This window comes from Gopherus flavomarginatus, chromosome 7 (genome assembly GCF_025201925.1).
Source record: "Gopherus flavomarginatus isolate rGopFla2 chromosome 7, rGopFla2.mat.asm, whole genome shotgun sequence".
Lineage (NCBI taxonomy): Eukaryota > Metazoa > Chordata > Testudines > Testudinidae > Gopherus > Gopherus flavomarginatus.
This window is the reverse complement of record NC_066623.1, coordinates 82,209,229-82,221,577: the sequence shown is the minus strand read 5'-3', so window position 1 is coordinate 82,221,577 and position 12,349 is coordinate 82,209,229. Positions and strand designations below refer to the sequence as shown.

The 12,349-nt window shown below is 41.4% G+C and overlaps 1 protein-coding gene across 1 annotated transcript; it reads right to left on the bottom strand.

Moving 5' to 3' along the window:
* Positions 1 to 750: 750 nt before the first annotated feature.
* DNTTIP2 (deoxynucleotidyltransferase terminal interacting protein 2) lies at positions 751 to 11,769 on the bottom strand. The gene is made up of 7 exons (XM_050960998.1): positions 11,661 to 11,769; positions 7,949 to 9,717; positions 6,102 to 6,237; positions 5,092 to 5,187; positions 4,311 to 4,475; positions 2,880 to 2,989; positions 751 to 1,119 (listed from the first exon to the last, which is right to left on the bottom strand). Exons 1-7 carry the CDS (start codon positions 11,739 to 11,741, stop codon positions 1,026 to 1,028), a joined length of 2,451 nt encoding a protein of 816 aa, XP_050816955.1. The 5' UTR covers positions 11,742 to 11,769; the 3' UTR covers positions 751 to 1,025.
* Between the last annotated feature and the right edge of the window lie 580 nt (positions 11,770 to 12,349).

The following is a 12,349-nucleotide window of genomic DNA, read 5'->3' as shown; positions in this document are numbered from 1 at the left end:
CCTTGAAATTTATATTTTTACCTTTTAAGTTAACATTAAATTTGACCAATACAGTACATGAACATCCAATTCAAGATAACTTTGATAAAGCATCCTGAAATCTGTTAAAACTCATCTCCATTTGTGAACAACTTATTTTTCCTTTATAGCACATAATAAAATGTTATTTTTACAGTTCAGGTGTAAGTTTATGATTTTGAAGTATCATGGTTCAGTAAATCTGAATCACTGCTCAATGAGATTTAAAAAAATCAATGATTATTACTTTAGGTTGAATACATGTGTTTTTATAAACTCCTTCAGTAACTAGGAGGCTTTAGTGACAAGTGCCTGCAAGTTTTCTAGTTTCTCACAAAACTAAAAAAACTGAGGATTCTAGTTTTTAACAAAGGTTTTTCCCATTAAAAAAAAGACTGTTTTAATCTCAGCTCTTTCACATGCCCATTTCCATCAATTATTTATTTGTATAGGATGTCTGTTTTTTTCCTTTTTCTTTGAAGAATGAATCATGCTGTCTCTGTTGCATGTCTATACCAGTCCACAGGGGCGGCTCTAGCCATTTCGCTGCCCCAAGCACGGTGGCATGCCGTGGAGGGCGCTCTGCCAATTGCGCAGCTCCGGTGGACCTCCCAGAGACGTGCCTGCGGAGGGTCCTCTGGTCCCGCGGCTCCGGTGGACCTCCTGCAGGCGTGCCTGCGGATGCTCCACCGAAGCCACGGGACCAGCGGACCCTCCGCAGGCACGCCTGCGGGAGGTCCACCAGAGCCATCTGCTGCACTTCCGGCGACCGGCACAGTGCCCCCCGTGGCGTGCGTGTTGCTGGGGGCCTGAGCCGCCCCTGCCAGTCCACAACACAAAATCCCATTACGTCTCAAATCTCCTTCTTCTCTGTCAAAATACTACTGCTAACACAGGGCCAGCCCTGCCCTAACTCAGTCAGTATGACAGCTTCAATCTTAAACCAATTTTATAATTAAAAACAAAAACAAAAAAGGAAACTTTCATCTTGTTATTTTCTCCTAGTCTTATTTGTGAAATTTCTTCTTCTTCCGATTCTTCTTGCCTGCTGCAAGAGCTGCCTTTTCAGTCATGATCTCCTGGTACTTCCTTTTATTGTATCTGAACAACAAAAAAAAATAAATCAAATTTACTTATATTAAATATGTCAAATCAGAAAGTAAAAGATGAGTGTAACCTACAAAATCCTAGATACAAAATAAATATTTTGCCAGAGTAAGTTTTGCCTTGTGTTTTCTGATACAAACTTCTTTAGTTTGATAAGAGTATGACTAGGAAAGGAGAAGTGACACTAGTAATGCTGATGCCATAGGCAAATATTTGGAATCCTTTTTGAAATACCGCTGGCAGAATTATCACCACCAAAAGCTTAGGGGAAAGGGACTGTTGCATCACACAACATAAATGAAACATTTTAGTCTGTTTACAGGCAAGCTCCTCTGAGGAAAAAAGCAATAATTAAATGAAATGCAATTTTAAAAACACCCAAGTATTTTACATTAGCAGTTCTTACCTGTAGCAATGGATTTTTACATCATGCACATAATTAGACTTACATGTTTTATGGTTCGCTAAATGGCTGTCTATTTGTTAACGATGACCAGGCTCAGCCAGAGCTGTGATGCCAATACCACTAATGTGGTCAGCAGTTTATGCTGAACGTTATGTTAACCTCTCAGTGTACTCTTTGATGTTAATCAGTTTTATTCTACTGAAGATTTGCGAGAAGACTAAGATGAATATTCAATAATACATAGAACATACACAGTGAAGATAGGTTAACTTTAGATGTTCTCCCAGGGCAGATTCTCCTGTTCCTGCATCAATTAGCAGCGTGAACAATATCAGCATTTTAGTGCTTGCTGAGGCTGCTTGCCAACAGGAAACTTGACAAGCAGTTGTAACACCCAAGTGCTTTATTCACTTACTTTATTAATTACTCAAAAACACTAGAATTGTCAGGCTTTGTGAGCAATTCATCTTTAAACATTGCTTTTAATAAATATTTTTGAATTAATCAGTGCCTATGAAAGAGTACTGGCTCAAGCTAATCATAGTGGTAGGAAGTAGCTATGGAAGTTTCCATACCCTACGCTGCCAATACATTTAAAATCCTGACATGCCATCAACTCCTTGTATCCCAACCCTGGTTCTTTTCATTTATATGAAAAGATGAGAAACTGCAGCTGGGTATCATTTTAACAAACCAATATCCAAAATGGCTCAGGTTTGCCAATCCACGCCAAGAATTATAGACGATCAAATATTAACTTATTAAATCATTCTTTAAAAAGAAAATTAAATAAATTTGATTATCACGAAGGTGCCAGACTGACAACCCTGTAAACTGAAATCCCATCTATATGCATAGTTACAGCACAGGTAGCAGCAGAGCAGGTTCACTTTCTTCTCCACATCAACATGCCTGAATCCTATTCTGCAAAAGTCATTTCCGGAAAAGCAGAGGTAGGTCAGGCCCAGTTCAATAAGCTCTGTGGCAAGACTGCCACTTGTGTTGACTTCTGTCTCCATTATGGAACTAAACCGAGACCACCAACTCACTTCCTATAGTCCATTAGATAACTGATAACTTTTATATAGTGCACACTGCTTCCAATATACTTATCTAATTCAGTAAAGCATGAATTGATCAACTCCTATTACTCTGATCTCTGGAATGAAAGTGTCTCGTGGTGGCACTAAGCTGGCTCTAATGTTTTGGGTTTTTTTTAATACAAGAAGTAATTCAAGTTAACTGAAAGCAAAAAATAAGTTACTCTAATCAAAATTGTAATACTTTGCTGTCTCATATGGATCATATTGGTGGTAGTATAGTTATGATGCAGCTTATTTTTAAATACCTCCTAAACTCAGAATCTGCAAGCAGCTCTTCAACAATGGTTCTCTTCCTTTGTTTCTTGGGGATTCGAGCATGGTAAAAGTCTATCGGCGTGTCAACCACAGTCCCAACCTGGGAAAAGAAAATTTAAAATGAGCCTTCCTGCAACATAATGCCTGGGTTTTTGCTTGTTTTTAATGACAAGTCCCAGGTGTTTTAGGAGAAAAATGGGAGGAATCATGAAAACCTGTAATGCAAAGTGCCAAAAGAAACAAGCAGTATTTTATATGCATAATCACCATTTTCCCTCTTGTGTTTAAACCAAAGAACAGCATGTGAAAACAGTGCAGTTCTGAACATAGAGACTATCATGGTAATCACAACCTAGCTCTCAAAATTTATATAGGATTATGTTTTTGTTTACCTGAGAGAGGGGCAATCAAATCTTTCACAAGTCTTGTCTTTATCACTACAAAAGTTATTGCTCAGCAATTACTGTTACCTTTTAACCCAGTACAGGATTTAAGGGCCCTACTGTGAAAAATGTTGAGCCCTCTTCAACTCCCATTGATTCATGGCTGATGCTTCTCTGGGTTCTGATCTTTCACAGCAGTTGGTTTGGTCACCGTGGGGATAAGGGAGGCCCATGGAGCATGTATTTCCTAGTGTGGTAAAATGTGTATCTTGATCTTAATTAAATAGAATGCCACCAGATACTATCCTGACAGAAAACTTACAATAGCATATAACAAGGCTCAGCCTTGTAAGCAAGCCACCAATATTTTGAGAAAAATGAATATTTGTAGATGTGTGCTGAAAATGCCAAATAGCTAGAGGCAGAAAAGAACTAAGAACCTAACTAAAAATATAAGAAAACAATTCCAGATTTCCTGCAAATTGCACCAGTTTCCAATTACCATCAAACCACAAAATACATTAAGCTGCAATAGTTGCAGCAGCAATTTCAGTGGATCAATGACGTCAGTCCACAAAAGAGAATCTTGACTAATAAGAGAATTGATTATTACTACTATTATAAACTTGTAAAAAAGACTGATATACTAGAGAAGACCTGCAAATCTGAAAGGTTAGATACAAATTTATTACCATTGTGTGGCGTGAAAACAGATTTTGAAAACAAAGGGATGTATTTCCATCCTGTGACATCAGTTACAAGTCAACAAGTGAAAAAACAATACAAAACACAGGCATATATAGAAGTACACAGATAAGGATAAATAGTTGGTTGCAACAAAATCCCACTTGTAAACTGTAATCAAGTTCAAAAATTGTAAGTAAATGAAAAACAACATGATTTTATAGTCTATGCGTCTAATTGTAAAAGTGAGTTCAGACAAATGGACATCTAAAAATAACTAGACAGGAAATAAGCATAACTGTTCTGGACTAGAAGAGTAGTAATAGGATCTCTTTATTTTTCCTAGTTCCTCACCTGAAAGTATTTGGGCAGACCATCTCTATCATTCTTCTTGTAAAAACGTTTGGGGTCCATGGAAGCCCTCATCTTCAGAGCCTTTAGATCATTTTTCAATTCATTTGTCATTTCTGGAGCTTTCATACCAAACCAGCCATCACCTGTTGTTTTCTCTCGCTCTGCCTATGACACAATATAAAGAACAATAAAACTGCACTGAAGAGCGTTAGTGGTGGAGAGGAAGGAAAAAAGCAAAAGGGGGCTGCATTTAAAATAAAAGTTTGTATTATTTAAGAGTATATTTCAGGGAACTTTACAGTCTGATTTTACAGATAAGCATTAATTAACTTTAGCAGCTGGTGCCTCCCAAGGACCTGATCTCGGTTTCCCAAATATTCTGAAGAACAGAACAACAAACTATGCAGATGTCACCAGGTAAGCAAAGATATTTTTATAAAAATACAGGGAAACAAGATGACAAGGAAGCCCCCAAACCTTTCCAAAGCATGTCAATTTAATCAACTCTGCAACTGGGACAATGATTTTCCTCAGGTCAGGCACTGGGACCAGCATTTGCTGTTTCAGTCTTTGTTCTAGTCTCAACAGTTCCAGAAGGCTGAATCTCACATTACTGTTCAATGCGGATATGAATTTGCAGTTCATAAATCAATATACTTAAGAGGGCGACGCACGCATGCCACCTCTGCATTTTCATATAATGAAGATTAAAGGCAGGCTTATTATGATTTAATAGCGCCAGATGTTACCATGCTGTAGCAGTCAGAGGCTATCCACTTACCTTGCGCTGTTTCTTTATCTGATGGATTGACTCTTTGAATGGTGGAACACAGTCCTTTTTTTCAAAATCTGGAGTTATTATACTCTTCTTCAAGAGCTAGAAGATATCATTACATTATTGTTTAAATCATGCTACTGATGAGACTGATTTGAATTGTATTACACATTTGGTTACACAAATAAGATAGCAGAGAAATGATAGGGAATCATAAGCAAGCATCACTTCAATAAAATGGTTGCTAAGTGAGACAAGCCTCCCCGCCACATGGAGGAGGAAGTGGGAGTTCTTAAAACCAAAGAGCACAGGGCTGGCCAACTACAAAATGCAGCAGGCTGGCACTGGAAGAACTGAGCTAGCAGACCCTGCTGGCAGAGTAAATGAGCCCATTAAGGATGGGATTGTCTAAGAAAATAGTTTTGCTGGAAAGCAATGCATGCCTGTCACCCACTGACAGTCAGCCTAAAACCCCAGCCCGAACAGGTATGGAGGGATCAAATGTCTCTTCAACTCAGCAGTTCACATATTAAGCATTGTTAGCAGACCTACTTTTGCTGTGCTGTTTTGCACCAAGTTTTAGTTCATGCTGAGGGTATAACTGTCTGAGGGCACAGTACCAGACTCAATCTCATTCATAACTGACAGCATGGGAATTATTATCTAGGATTGCAATGATGCAGTGTAGCAGAAACTCAATTCATGAAATATAATCTCTAGATAAATATCTGGCATGCACTTGAGTGGACTGGACTTCTTCCTATTCTGAAGGGATAATCCCCAGTATTTACAATGAATGCACTGAGGGCTCTTTATAGACTCTTACACACCATATACATTTAATTCCTAACATAAAAACAAATTTAAATAAATACTTTTCGCCATTCAGAATTTCTCTTTCCTCCAAACTCTACTAGTAAGGCTTTTCTTTTTAAATAAATGTCACAATTGGATTCATTTTAGCATCTTTGAATCCCAGACATCTGTGTAAATGTATAACCTTAGATTCACATTACCTCATCTTTCTTCTCCCCCTTTAACTGTTTAATTGCACTTGAGCCAGCTTTTTGTTTTCCTGCATCAAAGCTAATATATAAGCCTCCAAGCCTCTTGATATCTAGACCAGGATCTATGCTGCTTGATAGATGTAATCTGAAAGAGAAACGGCTAGTTAATCATTACAGTAATACTAACAAATTTATAGTGATCTTCCAATGTGCCCCCTGAAGCAAGGCAGGATTCAGAGAAAATGTCTTTTATCCTTCTTCTCTGTACTCCTGGTGCATATCAGACAGCTGTCATAAAGGGGTTTCTAGATTGCAATGCTCAAAGGAAATGGGGTTACACAACTAAAAGCTGAAGCTGAAAGACAGATAGGTACAGCAAATCATTACTGTACTTCCACTTGGCATAAAGCATAACATTTATTAATAAAAGTTTGTTGGAGGGAACCAGAGGGGAATCACTTCCACAAAGCTTCCTCTGACTTGTTTGGTGCATCCCTATCTTGGACATTCCTATTTTATGTGAGATTATGTAGATTATCTGTGTTATCAAAATATTCCCTTTCAATGTTTTTTGACTTTCAAAGTGAAAAATTCAAGGTCACTGCCTATCTTTTATACATTTTGTAATTTGTTAATGAGGAATCCAGACAGAAGAGCAAGAAGCAACAACAAGTAAAAGCAGAACAAGCTGGAGGTAGAAACATATTGGATTCTTGAACACTAGTGTCTGTATGTTTGCTACCATCAGACATACACTGAGACTTGTAATGCCCTTGCTTGTATTCCTAACAATGCATTTTCAAAATTTAGTTTCTAATAATATAAAGTAATATTGCACCATCTGCTCCCGTACTGCATTCTGGCAATACAATTAACTAATTCATAAAATGTTTGATGGTCAATGTGAGAGGCGTGTTTTCTGTTGAAAAGATTTAACGAAATGTCTATGCAAAGCAGGGTTTTTTAATATGTGGTAACCAAGGAAGAGGTTTAAAGACTTGGCCCTGGCACACTATGGCAAATTAGTTAGGCTTTGATATGGAACCACCTGGGTTCTAGGCTCAGGTCTGGTGCTTAATATGCTTTATTTTAAAGCAATTTTTATAAATGCTAGGAATGATAAAAAGCAGAGATCTGTTTCCATGTGTGGCTAACTTAGCAAAATAGCAAACTATTTCATCAAATGAACTGAAATAGGCAGGGGTCACAAATACTCATTATTAGCTTGGACAGTGCCCGTGCATTCCTGTTCCTCCCTTTCATTTAAGTTTTAAAAACCTCTCTCTTTATTTACCTACCTTAAAGAAAAAACAAGGAATGATGTTTGTTTTTTAAACTTCACAGTTTTTTACACTTTATTTCAAAAACTACTTAAGATGATTAAATGATAGTGTTTTCAGTACTAAGAACGTTGCATTCCATCTAAAGAGCTCTGTAATTCACAGGAACACAAACTATGAATTTTGATGAGATTCAGCCAACAAAAATAGGTATTGGAGTGGGTGGGGAAAGCCACTCCTGTGGTGAGGAAAGGTACCACAACAGAATGGAAGGAAAGAGCCTCAGGTGGTGATCAAAAGATTTTTTAAAAAAACAGCCGATGAGGGAAACACCACTAAAGGGTCCTTAACGGAGAGCCACACTGGTGGAACCTCTCCACGTCACAGACCTATGTCTGGATGTAGGCATAACAGAAAGACTTGTTGAATTGTGGAGCAATAATTCCACTTTGCATTTCAAGCAACTCCAGTTTCACACATTGATTGTATCATCACAAGAGCTCTCTCGTTATTATACTAACAATATGCCTGTTAGAATTATATGTGGCTGCTTAAGTTATCTGTAAAAACACTTACATATTAGGCTTTTTATTTTTCAATAAAGATGCATCTTCATCTTCATCTACGAACTCCTCCTCATTATCTTCCAGATCTGAGGACTCATCTCTTTCACTTTCTTCATCCTTCCTTTCTGCATCACTCCTTCTTTCTTCATCCTTACTTTCTGCATCGCTCCTTCTTTCTTCCTGTTCTAGGTAATACTTTTTGCTGTGGCCCAAATCAGGTTCTGTGTCAATTACAAACAGTTCTCCATGTAATGAATCATCTTCTAAAGATTTGTTCAAGGATGACTTATTATTCCTGGTCTCTGCTATATACAGATTTTCTCCTACATCACCCACTTCTTCCACATCACTGTTTTCAGTTTCATCGGTCTCATCACTGCTCAGGAGCAACTCAGCAGATTTCTCTTCATTACATGATCTTTTGGTTACAGGTGGGGAGGATTTGGTAACGAGTTCTGCTTGACCTTCACCATTGTCTACATTGATATCAGACATTTCGCAGTCACCATCACTGTCATCACCAATTGGTGATCGGTGTATGCCCTTTTGCGGGCTGGTGGTTGTGCTACTTGGCTTGTCTGCTGCCATTAATTCATCTGCATGGGTGAAAGATCTCTGTGTAGCCTCCTCAATATCTGCTTTTTGGTATTCTGGAATTGTATTTGTTTTACTTGGGCTGGTCTGCCTTTGGGACTTAAAGGATTCATCAAGGCTCCCATGGTCAGATAGAAAAAGAGAAGCACATTGTTTTCCAGTTATGTCTCTCTCCTTTTCTAACATTTCCTCTGTGTTCTCTACAATTTCCAAGTGTGTCTCCTTTATTGTTTCTTTTTTAGGAGATGCTATGGTACAGCTTTTTCCTGTTTCTTTAGGACTGCTGGGTGTTGAATCAATTAAAACTTGTTTTGGGTCATCACTTGGGTTTGTATTGGCAGATTCTGTCTGGCATTGGGTCTTGCAGGGGCTGGGTTGTTTATTACTCTGAGTGATGTATCTATTAGGTGAAAGAGAGGATGCTTGCTCTGTATCAGAATCAGATTTTGTGACATGTTCACAGTCAGATATGACTACTGGCTGGGATTTAATTCTGTCCTCAGTTAACTTCTCATCTTCCAGCACAACTTCACTAACTTTTTTCTCAGTTTGTCTAATGGTTTCTGCTTGTGATTTCATTAGCATACTCCTAGTTATTCTTCTGCTAGTTACAGATGGCTCCACACAAAGACCCGAGCACCATGACTCTGCATCAGAAACCTCTTCAGCTTGGGCTTCACAAACTGGATCTGGGTGGAGTTTAGCTTTGCATTTCCTGCTTCTCGTAGTTCTTGTAGCACTAGTTGTACAGATGCCAGACACAGTTGAAGAACATGACTCAGCTTCAGAGACATCTTCTTCTTGAGATTTACTTAATTCACTCAGAAGAGCTGCCTTGGTAGGCCTATTTTTGGCTGGTGAATCTGGTTGGTAAGGAATTATGATTTGTCTTCTCCTTGTTATCCTTATAAATAAAGGTGTCTCAAGTTCAGACATGGCAGAGTAATTTGACTCTGCTTCATCTCCATCAGCCTGTGGCTCAGCACTTGATTTTGCTGAATGCATTTTTTTGTCTCCGTTCTCAGTTGCTTGTGCCTCAGAGGGACCACCAAGATCTGATTTTGTTTCAGCATCTTCCAACCCTTCATTCCGAGATTCATGAATGACTTCTGGCTGCAAGCTTCCTTTAGTTCTTCTCCTGGGTGTCTTCACAGAAACAGGAGTACTAACTTCAGCAGCTGCCAGCTACAGAAATAAAAAGGAACAACAACAAACAAGACATTTCCACAGAAAAATACACCTTTAAAAGAATCATACAAGTAATTCCGGCCTCAGATTCACAAGCATTTCTACTTTTTAAATAACTGTCTAGAGAACGTTAACCTGATGACATACATTTTGCATTATGCAATGCTTAGTACCACAACCTGCATTCATCACTCATTTGCCCACCTATGCCTTTTGCAAACTAGCATCAGACTTTGCCCACCACATTGCCTCCTCCTGGCAGAATCCTACTTCCTGAGATGTGTGCTGTTGGAGGTCTCATACATATGCTTTTATGTCCAGCAACTGATTCCTAGGGTTTCTTTTTCTGCCTTATACCTCCACACAGTCCTTTATTAAATCTGTCAAAGTTAATTGTGATTTATTTATGTAACTGGACAGCTGAGAATGGCCTTAGTTCCAGCAATCTCCAGCTGCTAGAACAGTCTTATGGACTGTCCTCTAGAACCACAAAGGTGGTATAAATCACTGTTAGGACACCAGACCCCACACCAACTGGAAGTCTATCAGACCCAAGAATCAAACTACCCTCTGGGCAAGAATAAGCAAAACACACACCCCCAAAATACATAAACTAAAGCAAATGCTCTGAATCTAGTTCAGTCTGGGTTTGGCAGGCTGACACAGGAAGCAGATTCCAAAGATCGAATTCCTTAACTCAGACAGCCATCCCTAGCTACTGACTGTTTAAGCCTGGGAACTGATTGCAGAAGCATCACAGGGAATTGTAATTCCCACAATAAGGTACAGAGTCAACCTTTCAAAGAGCTTTGCCCCAGACCAGTCATGGCTACAAAGATTACCAACACCATGAACTGGTACTAATAAATAAAAGTCAGTACAAAGACTTGGGTTCAAACATTATGTAGTCATTGAAGCTTGTTCCACAGCAGGCAAATGCATTCTGCAGTAGGAGGAAGCTTCTGGCAGACAGAATATACTATGTTAAGGAGGCTACACTATCTGGTGAAGTCCTAAACCCTTCTAATCCAATGGCATCTATGCAACGATGCTTCAGCATCCATGGCATGGATGACTGTTGCAAAGTCTGTATCGCATAGAAATACTCAAAACCTCTTGGCTAGCACTAAATGATGAAAGGCACAACGAGCCACACCTGCTATCTAAAAACTGATAATGAATCTAACAGAATTCCCCAGGCTGCGATTCCTATTTGTCAGCACACAGCCATTTTATTCTGAACAGCATCTGTCATACAGGGTATATCCCAAAAGTCTCCCATCAGTTAAACAGTTAAAGAGTGAGAAAGCCATTACAGAAGAAAGAAATGCAGAAGTGTGTCCAATTATTAAAACCCCCTCAGGTCTAGGGAGCCTTTCAACTGTGCCCTACCATAGTTCGGCGCTACAGCTAATACACCATACTTCACTTTCAAGCCGGGGGCGGCACGCAATCGGACCGCTGGAGAAGGGGGCCAGCCCGCCTCAGCAACGCAGGCAGGAGAGCACCCACCACCACCGGCACCTGCGGGAAAACCAAGAGCCGGGGAAGGGGGGCAGAAAGCGGGCGGCTGCCATTCCCCGGGGCCACCGAAGGACACCAGCAGACCAGCCAAACCCCCGTCAATCACTTCTAGCAGGCCCATCACCGGGATATCTGGGTTGGGGTCACCCACCGGGGAGCGGAGACGGCGGCCAGGCGGAGCAGCACTGCCCAGCCCTGGGGCACAGCCCGCACCTCACCGCAGCCGCCGGGGGCTCCAGGCCGCTCACTCGGGGTCGAGCTCCGGCCCCCTTCGGCGGAACAGGCCCCGCACTGCAGGGCTAGGGGAGCCGCCCGTGCCGGGGGCCGCACACGCTGGGCCGAGCCCGGCCCGCGGTGCGCACAGACCAGCCAGTCCCTGGCACGGAGCCTGCGGGCGCCTCCCGCTTCCTTCCTACCTCTGCCGCAGCCGGGACAGCGGGCTCGGGCTCGGGCTCGGGCTCCGGCTCCAGCCGCGCTGTTCGCCGCGTGGCCACCATCTTCCCCCGCGTGCCGGGGTGTGCGCAGCGCAGCACCCCGCCCGCTGCCTTCCGGCCTGGGCCGCCGCGAAAAGCGCTCCGGCGGGACACAGTGCCCCCACCCCCGCGTGCCGGGGTGTGCGCAGCGCAGCGCCCCGCCCACTGCCTTCCGGCCGGGCAGCAGTGGAAAGTCTTCCCTCACAGCTCATGTTCTCTAGACCATTTTTTGTTATTGTTGCTCTTTTTGGACTTTCTCTAATTTGTCCACATTTTCTTGAACTGTGGCACCAAGAACTGGAGGCAATACCCCACATAATCAGTGCAGAGCAGAATAATGACTTCTCGTGTCTTGCTTACAATACTCCTGCTAATACATCCCAGACTCATAGCTGCCAACTCTGTGGGTGTTCAGGGCTAGAGCACCTGTGGGGAAAAATTAGTGGGTGCTCTGCATCCACCAGCAGCCAAGCTCCCCTCATTCCCACCCCACTGCCTTCTCCTCACCTGTGTGTGCCGTGTCTCTGCTCCTCTGCCCACCTCTCAAGCATTTCCTTCCTGGCTGCTAGGGTGACCAGATGTCCTGATTTTATAGCCACAGTCCCGATTTTTGGATCTTTTTCTTATATCAG